The 18,657-nt window shown below is 32.2% G+C and overlaps 2 protein-coding genes, 1 long non-coding RNA gene and 1 other non-coding gene across 11 annotated transcripts; 2 read left to right on the top strand and 2 right to left on the bottom strand.

Moving 5' to 3' along the window:
• Positions 1–4,965: 4,965 nt before the first annotated feature.
• Positions 4,966–10,155, top strand: LOC114194468 (phytoene synthase 2, chloroplastic). 7 transcript variants are annotated; one of them, XM_028084715.1, is made up of 7 exons: positions 4,966–5,163; positions 5,699–6,365; positions 6,472–6,522; positions 7,357–7,529; positions 7,977–8,212; positions 8,853–9,045; positions 9,818–9,997. In XM_028084715.1, the coding sequence occupies exons 2-7, from the start codon at positions 5,891–5,893 to the stop codon at positions 9,995–9,997; spliced, it is 1,308 nt and encodes a 435-aa protein (XP_027940516.1). In that variant the 5' UTR covers positions 4,966–5,163; positions 5,699–5,890. The 7 variants fall into 7 exon arrangements, with proteins under 7 accessions (XP_027940516.1, XP_027940515.1, XP_027940519.1 ...); XM_028084714.1 differs by having other exon boundaries at positions 4,982–5,295; XM_028084718.1 differs by lacking the exon at positions 4,966–5,163 and adding an exon at positions 5,170–5,295 and having other exon boundaries at positions 5,705–6,365.
• A 741-nt stretch (positions 10,156–10,896) lies between these two features.
• Positions 10,897–11,563, bottom strand: LOC114195376. Its single transcript, XR_003606476.1, has 2 exons — positions 11,403–11,563; positions 10,897–11,278 (listed from the first exon to the last, which is right to left on the bottom strand). It is a non-coding gene; the product is annotated as an uncharacterized LOC114195376 (long non-coding RNA).
• TRNAI-AAU lies at positions 11,017–11,090 on the top strand. The gene has a single exon. It is a non-coding gene; the product is annotated as a tRNA-Ile (tRNA).
• A 551-nt stretch (positions 11,564–12,114) lies between the features above and the next one.
• On the bottom strand, positions 12,115–18,298 carry LOC114193147 (probable polyamine oxidase 4). Of its 2 annotated transcripts, none has more exons than XM_028082853.1 (10): positions 17,882–18,298; positions 16,095–16,210; positions 15,887–15,975; positions 15,191–15,304; positions 14,913–14,968; positions 14,726–14,807; positions 14,537–14,639; positions 13,367–13,464; positions 12,711–13,140; positions 12,115–12,630 (listed from the first exon to the last, which is right to left on the bottom strand). In XM_028082853.1, exons 1-10 carry the CDS (start codon positions 17,919–17,921, stop codon positions 12,310–12,312), a joined length of 1,449 nt encoding a protein of 482 aa, XP_027938654.1. In that variant the 5' UTR covers positions 17,922–18,298; the 3' UTR covers positions 12,115–12,309. The 2 variants fall into 2 exon arrangements, with proteins under 2 accessions (XP_027938654.1, XP_027938653.1); XM_028082852.1 differs by having other exon boundaries at positions 14,726–14,811; positions 14,913–15,000; positions 17,882–18,297.
• Between the last annotated feature and the right edge of the window lie 359 nt (positions 18,299–18,657).

Genomic DNA, 18,657 nt, shown 5'->3' with positions numbered 1-18,657 from the left:
CAAGGTTGAATTTTTTTTGAATCGACCCAGATCGAACCAGTTGAGATCTCGAGTTAACTTTAACCAAAAGTCAAGACAAGATGTACCAAATTAAAAGTCGTGTTAAGTTAATTTAGACTCAAATGTAGAGTTAAGTTTGTCGTAAAATATAAATTAAATTACTTCATCCAAACAAGAAAACTGAAATCTAAAATATTTCAATTACTTCGTCCAAACAAACTGTTTAAGAAATTGAAGGAATTTAATACAAGTAATTCAATTTTTATGTATTTCAATTTCTTGAAATTGTTGAAATCTCTCATTCAAATACAAGGTAAAAGTATTACTCACATTATACTTACTTGGCAGATCGGTCTTGTAGCCATTGTTATTCATTTTTACTGACACTTGAAACGGTTCATCTTCTTTAGGCTGGAGCTTGGATTTTCTCTGTTCAGAAAAGCTTTCTTTCCTCAAGTGTACCTAGACCCAATCTTCATAATTAAAGATTACTTGTTGTCTTCCTTTGTCGGCTTGTTAGGAATAACCTTCAATTTTCCATTCAATTGACTTATTCATGTAGCCTTTACAGAGAGATAACATTGTCATGTGCACCTTTATTCCTTAAAATAGAAATATTAGGCATAAATAACAAATCTAATGGTGTTAAAAGGGTTTAGTCTTTAAACTAAATTACATTAAAATCATATATTTAAAACTCTTTACTTCTAAAATAAAATATTTTAATAATAGTTTATATTTTGTTGATGATTTGTAAGTGATATATAATATTAATGAGAAAATTTAAAATGTTAATTATAAATAAAGACATATTTAATTTATTTTATATTTTAGTTTAAAATTTGAAAATTAAGGGTGACAATACGAGTTGGATCATCCCATTTTTGTCTGTTCCACATTTGTTTCCAAAAAATATGTCAAGCTCATTTGTCCCATATGAAAAATATGAACTAACTTTTTTGACTCACTTAATATAACATCTGGTTCGCGAGTCTGGGTCAACCTGCATAAAGATCGTTTAATTTTGTTATTTTAAATTAACAAATATATTACATTGTATTCAAGAAAAAGAAAAATATAATTTAAACATGACCAATAAAATATTACTACAAATTTTAATTCTATTTTAAGTTCAAATAACATTATTACTTAGTCACCTTAAAGATAACCTAATTTATGTTACTAACGAAGTCAAACCATATCAATGACTTGTTTTATGATTAATAGAAGTGGAACACATATCCAATAAGGAGGTGATACCAATCTCATCTACATGTTCCAACCATTTAATTTAACGGTGCTAAAATACCAACCAATTTAGAAAGAAGATAAGAAAATATCTTATATCCATGCTGACCTACCAAACATATCCCCACACCGTTTATTTATTCCTATCAACACTACTTTTGGTACGACTCATCCCTTCTTCAATACAAACAATATAAAGATTTTAAGCACGAGAAAAAAAAAATCCAAATAAAAGATTAAAAATATTAATTTACCGAACTAAGAGAGTCTCTGAACCCTTGAATACCCTATCAAATAACTAACATTCTCACTCCTACCAACTAATCATTCATCACTTTCCACATTTAATTAATCTAATCATGTTTACCAATCTAACCAACCTCGACTCTTAATTCTCAACACTAACACCTTTTTCCCATTAAATAATGGGTAATGAGATCTGAGTCAAAAACGTTTCCCACTATCATATAGAGAATTAGGTCCATTAATTAATTGCAAAAACCTTAAAGTACCCAAATGTTTATGATTTAATTTGACCTACCAATCCAGTTTCGGTAAATAGCAGTGACAAGTGTCCGTGGATCTGCGTCAAGACAAGTGAAATAGTGATCCAGTGCGATGAGATCCACAGAAGGTGCAAATTGCGTACGTGTCAAATTGTGTTGGAATGAACGTGTGTGTCCCATTTTTCTCAATTCCTATTCATTTGTTCCACTTTTCCACTGTGTAGGGTATTATGCAAACCGACAAAGGCCCACTGGGCCCCATGCAGCCCATTTAGGGGTAAAAAAGTGCAAAAACTCTATAATTGGCAACCCGGTAGGGCCCACGCTCTCACCATCAAACCAATCCCGCGATCCCGTGAAATAAGTGTATAGTCAATGGGAGAGTGCCACGTCAGTAACCACATCACCGTTTTGAACACCGCTTTGTGGCACACGATAAGGTTATCCTTCTCTCATTGGCTGATTGCATCCACGTGGATTTCACTTTTCTTGCGCACTTTATGTACCTGCCGTCATTTCTGGGTCGTATCCGATTCATTTTTTTCCTACCCGGGTCGGGTCTATTCACAAGTGAAAACTCTAAGCCACATGCTGATTTATTTCGTATCATTTGTTGTAATTGTATTATAAAAACATTTTTAATCTTTCGTCACTCATTTGGTAGATTATTTAGATTATGGAAATTAAAAAAATTAAATTCTAAACAATATGACAATGTTGTAACATCTTCCTATAATTATTTTGTTGAAACGAGAATATTAACTAATATAAATAATGTAAAACTTATTAGATGATAGAACATAAACAATGTAATCATGTCAAACATTTACAAATTATTTGCAATAAAAATATAATTTTACAATTTCAATGCATTACAATTTTCTTAATATTGTAATTGCTTTTACCTTTTTCAATAATATTAATTTACTAATTTAATTCTAAAAAAATATTTATATAAAAAATCATAGATGGTAGAGTTGAAGATATGGACATGATTATACCATACTCATCTTATTAATGAGCGTAATGTGTCCGTCGCCTTTGTTAAAAATACTAACCTTACCAACATCGAAAATTTTTACTCACAAATATTTGGAATGTGACTTTTTTTTGTTTCATCCATAATAATTTTAAACACATATACTAAAATAGAATTTTTATTTTAAAGTATAATATAAAAAAATAACATTGTAAAATATTATTATAAATACATTTATAAAAAGAAACAACATAATAAAGTATAAGTTGAACTAAAATTATTATTATTTTTTAAATAATTTCATTTCAATAAATTTAAATATAACAAATATATAAAAGAAAATTATGTAAAAACAATGGTGCTATCCACACTATATAATTAATTTAACATATACAAACTTTGTTTGACCTTTTTTATAATTACTATGTCCTAAAATACTTTCAAAAGAATACGAAAAAAAAATTAATAATAGAATTAATTAATTAAGTTATTGACGAGGAATATATATATATATATATATATATATATATATATATATATATATATATATATTTAAAGAGAGAGAGATAATAGGACACATTTGGGTTTCTCTATTTCAAAATATTTTTGTGAAAAATAAAAAAAAGTTTAATGTTTATGTAATTTATATTTATATAAATTTGTAACAATTTCTTAAAATAAGAAGACTTATTTAAAATTTTGAAAATTTATTACAATTATATTTATTTATTAGAATTAAATTATTACATTCAATGAAAATTAAATGTTACTTAATATATTAACTAAAATGGTTTTATATTTGTTACAATCATATTCATTTATTAACATTAAATTATTGAATTTGATAAACAAATTACATTCAATAAATAATTAATATTATATTAATAGCATTGGCTAAATGTTTTGATTATGAGTTTTTAATGGCAATTGTAATTTTACTTAAAGGATTAAATATGTTGTTGTCCCTCAAGTTTTAATGAAATATGGAATCAGTCTTTTTTCAATTTTTTTTACCAATTTAATCATTTATTTTTAAAAATATGTGAATTTAGTTATTTTAACCAACTTTTGTTGAGTTTATCTGACATTTTAAGTGCATTTTATGATAGTATTTGAATTGTTTACATCGTTTGACACATTTTTCGCTTTAATGTTAATTCAATTATTATCATAAAATACGTTTAAAATGTTAAATAAACTTAATAAAATTTGGTAAGAATAATTAAATTCACGTATTTTTAAGGAGGAAATACTAAATTGGTATAAAGTTTCGAAGAAAAACTAATTTCAAAATTCACTAAAACTTGAAACACATATTTAACCCTTATTTAAATAACGAGAGAGATGCGTGATTAACTATTGGAGAGATGTGTATTTTTCTACATAAGAGCGAACCATGTGATAATATATATATATATATATATATATATATATATATATATATATATTATTAATTTTATCTTTTAAAGAAGAGAATTATACTTAGTTTCTTTAATTTTATATAAGTTCAAGTATCAATTTTTTTATCATATTTAAAAATAATAAAGGTTAAATATACTTTTTAGTTTTTATATTTTTAATTTGACACTTACTTTTATCTTAAATTTTAGTATATTTTAGTCCAAAATTTTCAAAATAAATAATATAATCATTTTAATTTAATTATATTAATTTTTTAACATATTAAATATATTTTTAGTTAATTTTGACCTTTTAACGCATTTCAATTCAAATATTAAAAACATTATTTAACAAGAAATTTTTTATATAATTAAATTAAAAAGATAATATTTATTTATAAGAAATTTGAAAATCAAGGCATAATGAATTAAAAATAAAGATAAATTTTAATTTTGAGTAAATTTAAATTTAAAAAATATATTTAACTCAAATAATAAAAATACTATTCCATTTTTGTGTTCACCCTTTTTGATTACTTATTTTACTTTTTAAACTGCACAGTATAATTAATAGTATTAATTTTCTACATGTAACACTGTATAGTTAATAAATGTGATTTAATTTCGTATTCAATATTTTTCCTGGCATTTCTTTATGAAATTTTTATTTTTACCAAGAAAAATAAAAGCTCACTGCAAAAGCAAAATGCGGGTATGGAGCTGGGAACCCGACCCACTATAAATGTGAGTAGCTTACGTTGAATTGATACACAGAAGGCTCCAAAGAACAAACTATTGTAACAAGAGGCGTGTGAGACTCAGAACCAGACAGTTCTGTCGTGTCACACAAGAGTGTGGTCTCAAATGCCGTAAGAGAGATTAGCACAGCAAAGAGAGAATTACCCTTTAACAAAAGGGGCACACTTTTTTTCCTTTTTCTTTTTAAAAAAGGAAGAAACAAAAAGACGAGCAAAAAAATAGTATTAAGACTCTGGAAGAGTGGAGAGAATTTGGTGGGTCATATCATATGGTGAGTGTAAGAAATTGCTCTTTAGTGGCCGTTGTTAGTTTTTGCTTCTTCCATGATGTTGATGCGTCCAACCATTTTTTCAATTAATGGGAACCTCTCCTGAGTGGGTCACAGCAGCACCACCCAACACAGGTGTTTGTGTGTGCCTGCATTTTGTTTATATCTTTTCATTCATGCTCTTTCTCTAAGAGGTTGGATTTTCGTGTAGGTTAGGAAATATAGTACGTAGATACATAATATGTTTGACCAACTTCATAATTTAGTGCTGTTTTGGTGTTGGAATGAATGAATGGATGAAAAGTCGTAGCAAACACTGTTTGTTGGCTGGTGTTTTCTCTGGTGACAGTTGTAACTCATTTGTTTTCTACCGGGGGGAGGGGGTGTTGTTTGGATTTGGATCTTCATTAGGTGTGTTTTTGTAATCTTGTTGTATCTGATCAAAAGGGTTTTTCCTGTTTTGTGTTGTTTTATGTTTTTGTCTTGTTTTAGGTTGATGTCACTGTGATACTGAATAAGATGTTTGTTTTTTGTCCAGTCACAGATATCTTTGGTAGACCAAGTTTTGCGGCTGCTGTCTGAGACTTGCATGGAAATAGAGGCAATTGTTTTTGCGTGATTTGCCGGTGTCTTCAATTTAGTGGTTCTCTGAAGGATAACTATTTGAGAAAAGGAAGTGAAGGAGGAAAGAAGCTCCACGAGCAAGTTTCAAGAACACAATTGTATAGTCATGTCTGTGACATTACTATGGGTTGCTTCCTTCCCTGGTTTGGAGGTTTCGCGTTCCCCCGGGTTATTTGATTCTATCCAACATGCGAAGTTCTTGGATTCTTCGAAGGTTATGTCTCAAGATTATGGGTCGATTAGAGCGAAGGATAGGGAGAGGAGATGGAGATTTTACTCTTTGAGTACAGACATGAAGTATGCATGTGTTGGACGGTCTGGCTTAGAACGTGCTAGCAACTTCCCTATGGTAGCGAATGTGCTAGCAAACCCAGCAGCTGGAGAAGTGGCTGTTTCATCAGAGCAGAAGGTCTATGATGTGGTGTTGAAGCAGGCATCTTTGGTTAAGAGGAAGTTTGGCTCTATGGGTGAAATTGATGCAAGACCAGATATTGCTCTGCCTGGGAATTTGAGTTTGTTGAGTGAAGCATATGATCGTTGTGGAGAAGTTTGTGCAGAATATGCTAAAACATTTTACCTGGGTTAGCTTTCTCTTATCCTTCCTTCATGTGAGGATGTCAACCTCAGATTTCATTTGGGTTTGTGGCATGGTTTGAGTCCAATTTACATGGGTTTTTGTCTTTGCAGGAACTCTCCTAATGACTCCCGAAAGACAAAGAGCTATTTGGGCAATATATGGTGAGTGATCATGCTTATTTGGTTAGGATTGCTTTCTCTTACAGTATAGTTGGAATCACCTCAAGCAGGCACTTTTTAGGAAGACTTTTCACAAACTGTTATTGAATTGAGACATATTGTAACAACAAAATTTTTTGGTTTTAGAATACCCTAAGATGGGTTTTTTTACTCAGTTTCGGTCCAAACTCCATATCTGATTGCAGTATCTGACTTAGAAGTTAAAAGGGCAAGAGAAAAGTTTTGGTCATCAGAAAGCATGTTGACTAATTATACATACTTGATCAAATCTTTTTTGAACTTTCAGGCTAGTTTATGTTTGAAACAAGAACTAGCAGACTTGTTTCGCTCTAGGTCTTCAGGCTTGAAAATCTGGTTGTTTGAATGTTTGAATGAGTCCTCAAAAATTGAAAAAATCTGTGTATGTTCCTTCGAAACTTCAAAGGAATCCGTGGCAATGTCCATTCCTTGGTGAAACTAAATCATTGCATGAAAATGTATCTGACCAAATATGTAAATGAGAACTTAATCCTCCTATGTACACTATAAATTGACAAACCTTTAAGGTGAATCAATAATGAAGCTTTCTCCTTCAGATGATAAAATTGCAAAAGCACAATTGTCTTACTTTAATCTCTGACCAATGCTTAAATTGTTAGATAACCAAAATTGGAAGGATATGGGTAAACTGTGTTATGGATTCCTTGGTGAATAAAATCTGCTTGTGCTTTATCTTGTAATGTATTGCCTATCTTTTGTCAGATGATCGTGCAAGACTGTAAGATGATCGTGCAAGACTGTAAGAACAATTGCCTTGTATTGATCCCTGTTTTTCAGTGTGGTGCAGGAGAACAGATGAACTTGTTGATGGCCCTAATGCTTCTCAAATTACACCAGGTGCTTTGGATAGGTGGGAATCAAGACTGGAAGAACTTTTTCAGGGTCGTCCATTTGATATGCTTGATGCTGCTTTATCTGATACAGTTGCCAGATTTCCTGTTGATATCCAGGTACGGATCCATTTCCTTAATCATTTAAGATATTTTCCGGAAATTCATCGCTAATCTTTGCACAGACATATGTCATGTAATATGAATTGTGTGTGTTTTAAAACATTTCAATCTATGCACAGACATATGTTATGTCCGAATCAGAGTTCTTAACTGCTCATGATACTAATCTGTTTGTTTCTTAATTTCAATTCTGTACTACATTTCAATCTTGAGTCCTTGGAGAAAAAACTTATATAGCGGTTGCACGTTTTGAAATTCTGTTTAAATTTTTCTGAGAATATCACTGCTTGTCTTTGCTATAAAATCCTGTAAACCGCCAAGGTATTTCAGGTGCCCCTCAAATCCATTAATCATGTTTTATTACATATAATAAACTTGAGTTTAATAGTTCATCTTCATTTTTAGAGAACATATTTTTCAACTCTTTTATTCATGTCCATGCAGCCATTTAAAGATATGATAGAAGGAATGAGAATGGATCTTAAGAAGTCGAGATACAAAAACTTTGATGAACTATATCTTTACTGTTACTATGTTGCTGGGACAGTCGGTATAATGAGTGTTCCAATCATGGGCATTTCTCCATATTCACAAGCCACAACTGAGAGTGTTTACAATGCTGCCTTGGCCCTGGGAATTGCAAATCAGTTAACAAACATCCTCAGAGATGTTGGAGAGGAGTAAGTCCGTAAATACTCATGTTTTATTCAAGTCTTTAGAAAAATTTGGAAGAAAATACTCGTAGAATCAAGATTGTGAAGTTTACTTGTCTCACTGTGGTATTGTCCATTATACCATTATATGTCAATGTCTAACTTGATTTTTTGATGATTATGAGATGCATATCCCCTTATTGAGACACAGGATAGCTGGACTCTATTGTCTCCAAAAAAAAAAACATAAATAAATAAAAGCTTGAGATGTATACTAGATGCTGTATTTAGTATTAATGTTCAACATCAGCAAGTCTTTCTGTTAGTCCTTTTCTGGACTTGTAAAAACTTATGTAGGAGTTATTTTTATTGTTAACACACCAGTAAGCCTTTCATGCTATGTCTGGTTTGGGTTTCAGGATGTTTTTATTCTTTCTCCGGTCCATAAAACTTGAATATGCTTCTATGTGATTTGTTAGAATTTACTACTCTGTGGTGTCTAACATGATTAGGTAGAGAAAAGAAAAATAGGTGGCTGAAAAATGAAAAATTATAGTGGAACTAATACCAAAATATGCTTCAAGGATACCTTGTTAGTTTATTCTGATGCTGATTTCAAGAATGAATCTGCATCATAATTTGGTTATACCCTTTTCATTTTCAACAGTGCCAGCAGAGGAAGAGTGTATCTACCTCAAGATGAGTTGGCTCAAGCAGGGCTCTCAGATGAAGACATATTTGCTGGTAAGGTGACAGACAAGTGGAGGAACTTCATGAAGAGCCAAATAAAAAGAGCTAGAATGTTTTTTGATGAGGCAGAAAAGGGAGTGACGGAGCTCAATGAAGCTAGCAGATGGCCGGTATGAGATTCCAACATATATAATTTTATAAAACCTTTTCTGTGCTTGAGATTTTAAGAATAATCATCAATTCATCCTTGAAGTATTTTCCTCTCTCCTAAATGGTCCCTAAAGTAATTTAAGTATTAGAAATCAAGATTCATAGTCTGCAAAATTTGAAAATCCCTTCAAAATGGTCCTCGGAGGATATAGTAAAATATGTTAACACAGGAGGAATCAAAGTGATGGATATTCCATACTCAGGGAATCATTTCAGTACTTTAATTGTTTAGGGACTACTTAGTAATCCTTGAAAGATCAAATTGTTGGTTTATTCAAATTTTAAAGGGGACACACATGCAAAACCTTTTCAGAATCAATGGGGGTGGGCCTGTGGAAGCTTGACGAAACATGTTCTTGGTCAAAATATTTGTTTAACAATGATAGTCACACACAAATATAAAAATCTGAACTTTAATCCAAGAGATAAAGCTTTGCAGTCAGTGTCAACAAAGAAATATATTTATAATTGGTTATGCTGTTAGGTATCTGTATACGAGTCTGTAGCATGTTCTAATGGAGTGACGTCATTGTAACCACATTTTGCCAATATAATAACAGTGTAAAGTTGAATGTGGACTAATAAATTTTCTAGGGCTACCCAAGTGAGAATACACACACTCCTAGAAAGATTATGGCAATTCTAGAACCAAAATGGAAAAAGGTGAAGCCTTTCATGCATTATTTAAGTACTTTGACGTGTGAACTCAAAAGGGTTGTGTGGGATTTGTAGGTTTGGGCGTCCTTGCTGTTGTATCGCCAGATTTTGGACGAGATTGAAGCTAATGATTACAACAATTTCACCAGAAGGGCTTATGTGGGCAAAACCAAGAAGTTTCTTTCCTTGCCAGTGGCTTTTGCTAGATCTATGGTTCCTCCATCAAAAGTACTATCTCCTGTAATGAAAACCTAAATCCAATGCCATATAGTGTTATGTGGAAGAATGGATTTAGGAGAGCCACAGAAAATGCAAAAGCACAATTTGTATATAGTCAAATAAGGCATAATTTTAGTTAATATTGGATTTTGATATTGATGTTCCCCTTTTTATGAAAAAGAAGTTTGGATTAATATGTTGTCTTTATCTTTTTATTTATTTTTTGGTATAGTTCACTTTGATGCTAGTTATGAATTATGTGAACCGACCCACGTTTTAGTTCTTTATTGTTACTATTATAATTGGAAATTGGCTAAACTTTACTGAAAGGTCTTTCCAAATTGACAACCATTACTTTGTAGTGTTTCAATTAAATAATAACTTCATGAAAAAGCAACTTATATTTTAGATTAAAAATTATTTAGTTGGAATATTTGAATATTTCTAATGAATATTATTTGATTATAACACCCCAGCATAATGAGATGTATGAAAAAATGAGAGGTTTTAAAATATTTTCTTAGGCAACCGAGTCAATAGCAGAAAGAAACTACAATTATAAATACCAGAAACATAAAATGTGAACTTCCTCTTTATGGTAATCAAAATAGTGACTATAACTAATTTTTTTATATAACTATGGATACAATAAAAGGTTTGCAGAAACATAAAAAAGTAGAATGTGAACACTTTCGATTTTATGTATAAACATAAGTTATAAAAATATTTTAATTTTCAGTAATTATATTAATTTTTATAATAAGAACACTTCCAATTTTACATCATGTATGGTTTACGTTTATTGTAGACCAGGAAACTAAAAAATTGATTAACCAACATAATAAAACAAAGGATAAGTGAGATAAGAAAATGCATACACAAAAATAATTACAAAAATTATTTCACTTAAATAATCTTATAAAGTCACAATCAAGTTATGCTGAAAGTTATTAAATTGATAAATTGTTTTAAAAGATACACTCTTGAGAAGTTGCATGAAATTTGGAGAATGTTTTAATTCGTCAAAATTATTACACAGAATAACATATCAAACAGGCCTATTAGCTCAGCTGGTTAGAGCGTCGTGCTAATAACGCGAAGGTCGCAGGTTCGAGACCTGCATGGGCCATAATTCAGTTTTTATTTACAGTGTCTTGATAAGATGACGTGGCAGAATACAGACCGTTGATTCAACGGGAGCGACGCGCAGATTCGATGTAGTCTTGAAGGGCTTTGACTTGCTCTTCGGAAGGGGGTGTTTGGTTGTTCTTGATGGATCTATGGACATCATAGGTTGTCGATGCAAAGAACAGAAGCCTGTAATGTTTAGGTTTGCACGTTTAAGCCCGTTTATAACGAACAATTTAACGGAATTAGTAGGATCTATTAGAACTGAAATTCACTAGAAAATTGAATTGAATTAGAACGTATGCATACATACCCAGAAGCAAAAAGTATAATCTGGCTCGGGAAAACGTGTTTGCCGAAGATCCTCATCGTACTGTTTATTGTCTGGGTCGCTGTTCGACGCGCTTCTTGCTCCTTTGTCTCCAACCAAACGCAAAGAATGCGTGCAACTGATTATTTATTATTACTTTTTGTTTGTGTTTATTAAACTTTTTGGCTTGGGTCAAGGGTAAGGGGAAGTTTCTTACTGCACCCCATTTTTTCCACCTGCACCCTAAAAGGGGCGATGAAATGTTCATTGTACCCTTAATGTAAAAATAAATAAAAACATATTTTTTCTTCTCCTTTAATAGCGGCACACCCTCCCTCTCGAGATCTCTTGTGATTTTCTGCCTAAAGTCAATGTGCATGATCCCTTTGCCAGTTTCAGGAACTGCTTACAGAGTGGTTGTTCTGTTGCATTCATGGATAACACTCTTGCTTTTCGTATACTATAGGATATTAATTTATAGAGATAATTAGTTTTACTTTATAATCCTTAAGTTTAATGGTTAGAGAATATTTAGTTTTGGTTAATTTTTCTTGCATCTTATAAAAAACTTGTTGCACTCCCTTTCACTTTGGAATGTAACAAAAGGAGACTGATAAAAAATTTTATAGATCGTAATTGTTGTGGTCAATATTGCATGTAACAAAGGTAAATCGAACCTAGAGAGAATTTGTAGTTTTGAGAGCTAAACATTATCAGGTTTGGATAATTTCTTTATAATTACTCTTAAGAGAGAGAAAAAAAAAACGATGAATTTCTCTATGAATAAAAGTTAGCTTTGGTGATATTTTACCATGGTTTAAGTTGAACTACAATGTGCAATTACTCTAAACAACAGCAACTCATTCTGCTGAGCATTGTTCTCATTTTCAAGAACAGGAAGGTACACAAATCACATTCTAGAGATTTGAAGAGGTATAGTAGTTTCAAACATTTCATGCCTAACAGCAGGAACCAGAGGGAGATTTTCTCTGTGGCCATGTTTCTGCAGAAGATGTCTCTGACAATTTTCAGCAGCCATGACCCCAGCAGAGTAAGCTCCATGCACAGATCCCTGGTGATCATCCATGCTCACAGCTTCTCCACCAAAGAATACATTTCCCAATGGTGCACGAAGCCTCTCATACACATCATCTGGTTTCCCAACTAAATCACATGCATAACAGCCAAGAGAGTTTGGATCTGTTCCCCAATGTGACACAAGATATTGAACCTGCAATAGTCATCAAAACTCAAAATCCATGATCATGAAAGTGGATATAGAGAAACACATGGCATGAGAGGTGAACTTACAGGCCTAGAAGCATGAGGAAACATGTTCTTGAGCTTTTGCATTACAAAATTTGCAGCTGATTCATCAGATAGCTTTTCAAGATCATAAGCAAACCTTCCAGCAGCCATATACACAAGAATTGGATGACCTGTTGCTTTGTGGAGATTGAGAAAATAACCACAGGCATAAGAGGTGGGTGCCACCATGCCCAGAACTTCTACATTAGGCCAAAATACTCTATCAAATCTTAGGGCAACTTTGTTCTCATTTCCCACACCAATATCTTTAATTGCTGTAGTCTTCCATTCAGGCCATTTTGGTGTAAATTCAATTGAATTGGCCTTAAGGATTCCAATAGGAACAGTTAGAATAACAGCATCAGCAACAAAGTTCCTGCCACCCTCAACTGTGACCATTACCATGTTGTAACCATTGGATATTTTGGTCACCCTACATATGAGGTTTCACAAGAAGGGTCAAATCTTCACCCCTAATCACCCCATGAGAGGGGCAGAAAAAATTGGTCTTATTGATAGAAGTCACCAAAAGTTATAATAAGTAATTCCACATAAATTTTAGTTTTCTCTTTTCTTTTTTGCATGTTGTGACACAAATCATGAATACGATTATGTATCAAATCACATAGCTAGGTCGTGCAATAAATTATACAGAAAACCTGTGGTTTAAGCGTATGTCGAGATCAGTTGCAAGAGCTTTTACAACAGGATCATATCCTTGCACCACGAGTCCATGGCCACCAGTGAGGACATGCTCCTGTACGAAAACCAAGAACAAGAGCAATACTAGCATTCACTTGAATACTAAACAATGCCAAGTTCATCTTGTACATACAGACGGAACCTTGTTTAAATTTTATCACTTCAACCATCGGAATAACTCGATGAATCAAGGGCCTAACAGGGTAACACGTAAGTGTCATGCGGAAATATAGCTTGTTCAGCAAAGACTTCTATAGAAGAAAATACAAAAACAGATAGATATTTTTCATATTAGTACCCCAAATGAGTACAAAGTTACCAATAGAGGTAATACTTAATATTAGGGTTAAATATGTTTTTTGTCCCTTAACTTTCAGTGAATTTTGGAATTAGTCTAATTTGAAATTTTGCACCAATTTAATCCTTCATCTTTCGAAATATATGGATTTAGTCTTTTTAATCAAATTTTGTTAGGTTTATTTGATGTTTGGTACGCATTTCAGGATCATATTTGAGTTGTTTATACTGTTTGACACATTTTTGCTTTAATGTCAAGTCAAATACTATTATGAAACACGTTTGAAATGTCAAATAAATTTAACAAGATTTGATTAAAAGGACTAAATCCACGTATTTTAAAAAATGAAGGACTAAATTGGTCCAAAGTTTCAAAATGGACTAATTCTAAAATACACTCAAAGTTGAGGGACCAAAAACATATTTAACCCTTAATATTATAATGAAAATCCATATAACTTATCAGTATTGTGAAATTCACAAAGCTTGTTCGAACAATCATAATCTTGACCCAGTCCCACTCACCCAATATCAGTCAATTTAACTCTTCTAAAATTTTAATGAAGTTTAGAAATATAATCTTTAGTAGAAAAGAATATTGTGTATGCTTTATAAAAGTTGGTAACTTAAAGCTTTCTGCTTATTATAAAAGTTCCAACAAAGCAGAATTCATCAGTTATATCAACAACTATTTAGCCCGGGACCTAGTGGCTAAACGAGATTTCATAATGAAATCATACTAAAGTATGAAAGAACAGAAAACGACAAACGTAGAAGTTCAAGGCAAAGAGAATCTTGTTGTATTCTTCAACTAATATAATGGCACTTGCCTGATCCCAGGTTTTCAGTGATATCATATCTGCATCAGTAGCAAACCAAGCTTCCATTCGGCATATGTACCACTGCAGCACTTCATGAGCCAGTCCTTGTTGCCTGCAGAAAACTGTCATGTTACACGGATACATTGAAATTCAGGTCTTAGCGCTTATATACAATATATGCTCTTATCAATCCCTTACTTCAGTTCTGGATGTCTATTTAACACAACTGAAATTGCTTGGAGAATAGACATGTCATCAGGATGCTCTTCCCTCACTTTCACTGTCTAAAAATATGACACGAAAGCCAATAGATTAAAGTTTAAGATAATCACAATTTCCTTCATGATCAAGGAGAAACACACGCCATATTCAACAAAGATCTCACCTCCGCTAGAATTCTTTTGAAAGTGTCTCCAACTTCCATTACCATTTGTTGAGGGACTTGATGACCATCCATGTCAAATAGCATACAGCTATAAAGATTAAATAGCAAAGTAGTACAATTGCAAAAGTTTCAGACGTTCTACACTCGTTAGAAAATCATATGTGAATTCTTCAGTTCAACGAGAAACAGATTGTAGAACTGTCTAGGCATAATAAAAGGTTAAGGTTCATGCAATACATCATCTTGCAGAAACATGGAGAAGAAATCTAAATTATTACCTTTCCAAGTCATGATCATATAAGACAGAGTTATCACTACTGGTACGATATAATGTGAGCCCTAAACCACGTATCAATGGTGCCAAGGGATTCTCATTGCAAACACCATGTAGCCTGGAACATAATCAAGAAATAATCAATAAAATAGAAACAAAGTTATTGACTTCTTCTAACTCATTTCGTTGCTTTACACTTAAAAAATACAGTGTGGTGATCTGAAGAGTGCAAAGAAAGATCATATAAACTAAAATAATAATAAATAAGGTCCCCATTTGCTGGTATACTGCTGGAAGGAGAGTACAGGGGACTTTTCATTTTTGGTACAACTGCTACTGGGGTCACAACAAATACACTGGCATAGCTTTATTACTATATTGGAAATTTTAGATCAACATTGATGTTTACAAGCTTTAAATCTCTTATGTAATGTAATGGTTACTGGGAAAAAATCCGCTAAGATGCAGTTCACACTTTTAGCACACTTCACACATTGTTTCATTGAAAATAGGCAAGAGAGGATATTTTTCAATCTCAGCATATCTAGGACTTTGGTGCAGTATGGCTAAGAACAATGAACACACCAAATTAATGAATGTAGTTAGAAGATGGTGAACAAGGTTCACAATTTCAGGTCATCTTCCATTTCTAAAACAGTGTATTAGCAACAAAAGAAAATTTAGTTCAAGTAGAACTTACCATGAGGCTCCCATATCTACAGGACAGCCAAATGAGTAATCAGTATATATCCGGCCACCTACCCTATCCCTTGACTCCAGAACAATTACCTAACCAAATGATGAGAATGAGACAAAGCAAAAAGCAATAAAAAATCTTTCCCTGACCTAATTAGAGAAATAGAAAGAAGAAGTAAATAAAGATGAATCTGACAATAGTGATATAACACCTTAAAAGATGCATCATAGAGACTTCGTGCAGCAGCAATTCCTGATATTCCAGCACCAATGACAATAACTGTTGGAAGAGAATTGCATGGCCTCTTGATGTGTGCAGCAACAGTACCTGGTGGACACCAAAATCACAAGGGAAAAAATTCTCTATGAACACACAGTGCAAAATATCTCTTACGTGTCAAAGAGATGAGAGAACAAGAAGTAAGAAAACATAGATATTGAACCACCAATACAAAAATAGTATTTTGCATCATAATTTATCTACTTGAAAGAGATTCACATAAATACACCACTCTAAAATTTCTTAGACAAGCCATGTAAAAAGTTTCATTTGCATTCCACTAAAGAATCTATATCCTTGTTTTAAAAGGCTCTCACACAAGGTCAGATCACTACAGAACATACATTTCCCTCAGTTTTACCTCATCAAAACGATTACGTTACTTTGGTTAAAGGAAAGATTTTATTATTCTTTATTTTTTCTTCTTAATTTTTAAGTGCAAGTTGCAAGAGTGATCATTTTCAAACAATTAATAAATGAATAGGGGAATTTCACTCAAATAATGTGCAGTCATAAACTTCTTTCAGAAGACGATATGTACACAATATAGACAAGAGAATTAACTTTCTGTTTTACAAGAATAAATTTTTATGAGAGTATTCATTTACTTGACACTACTAACTTTAAAAACAGTACTATGTGTCTTGGTGAGGTTTAAAGCTCATGTTCATTCCTCTGACGAAAATTGAAATAATAACACCGGAAATTGCACCCAATTTTGTTCATTTTAAATAGGACTACACGATATTCTGTTTTTTCAGCAATTTATTTTATGGTGTCCGAAATTAGAACAACAAATTGGATATTGAACTGATAAATTGTTCATTCGGTATTTAAAGACTCAAACAGGAATCAGTCCAACTTTACCAGGCTCTGACTCAAGCTAAACCTAAAACAATTTTAAAAAGAAAAAGAAAACTGAAAAATCAATATCAAAATTAGATCCTCCCAGCTCAATGTTTTAGCACAAAAAGTTTCACTTGGAAATGAAATAATTCTTCAACTAAATTATTTCTCACTTTTCCTTTCAAAATGGAAGTTTGAAATTGACAAATAGACCAACCGAAACAAATGCAATCATATCATATGAAACAGAATGTGACATAGCGTAACTGAAACCTATTTATGAACTTAGTATGTGCTCCGTCATGTTATTTGTATTTTCCCTAAAATTGAAGGAAGGATAGAAGAAATAGCACCTGAACATAACAGTGGACCAAAAAAGAACATAATAACAGCAAAAAACTATTTTTGTAGCAAGCATCTACAATGCAGCATGATTAAGATCTTAATTATTCAAGAAACATTCCATGCACCGGTTTGCAATCACTGACAGAACAATTCAGCATTCAGAAACGTTACCATCCACGCACAATATTACTGTTATATTGAGATATATTAATGACAAGATCCTCAGCAAGAAAAAGGTAAAACCTAAATGTTTTAAACATTAAATCGAACAGTTAAGAGACGTAGCTCAAATGTCACCCCTTACGATTGTTTGATCCCTAAATCAAGCCCCATAATCAAAGTGGCTTGGTTAACTAAGGGAAACCAACTTCCTACAAAGTCTCCAAACAGTTAAACCTTTCATTTGTAACGAAAATACATTAAATGAGAGCAAAAGTAAAACAAGCCATGTAAAAAAGCATATAAAACAATGCATAAACAAACACTGTATGTGCATGTGAATGAGAGCAACAAAAAGAAAACACTCACCATCAATCATATCTGTGGAGCATAATTCTTTTGGATCCATGGAAAAGGAAAGAGATCACAAGACTTCCAACAGAAGGGTAGGCAATCAAAAGGGTGTGTTGTTGAGATGAAGCAATGGAATCAAAGGATTTCAATCAAGGGGAAATAGATTGGAAGAGAAACACAGTTCATCAAAATTATTCATATTAGAGCTGAATGTTCATTCATTTTATTTCTTATGAAAATGAAACGATCTCTTCAGAAGATGACCTCAGATTTGCCATGAGTTTCACCGATGAAGGGACAATTGGCAATGAACCTCTCTTCCACAATCAGATCACCACACGCTTCCTCTTCTTCTGAATCTCTCTCTAAAACTAGAGAAATCCAACTACCAACGGCACTTTGTTGGTGTAATGTAATAAACTAATAAACTAATAATAACATTAATATTATGTAATCTAACAAAGACAATTTGTTATCATGTGTTTGTGTGTGTTATCATTTATTCATAGATATTTATTTAATCCCTGCATCCATGTCCTAACCACTCCCTGTTTCTGTTTAAATAGAATTTTCTTTGAACATTTTCTTTTCTATTTCTCAACCATTTCAAAGTTTAAAATGATATTAATTATTTTTCAATTACGTCATTACTTTTCACTTAGCCTTGTTAATTAGTTTATATATAGGGAAATAAAAAGGATAAAAAAAAAGTAGATATAAACACAACAAACAACTATAAGAGTTATTGTTTATGTAATTCTTTAACTATATTTAAAACTTTATCTATAAAA

This window comes from Vigna unguiculata, chromosome 8, assembly GCF_004118075.2.
Source record: "Vigna unguiculata cultivar IT97K-499-35 chromosome 8, ASM411807v1, whole genome shotgun sequence".
In the NCBI taxonomy this organism is placed as follows: Eukaryota; Viridiplantae; Streptophyta; class Magnoliopsida; order Fabales; family Fabaceae; genus Vigna; species Vigna unguiculata.
The sequence above is the reverse complement of the archived record's forward strand: the minus strand, read 5'-3'. Positions and strand labels throughout refer to the sequence as shown.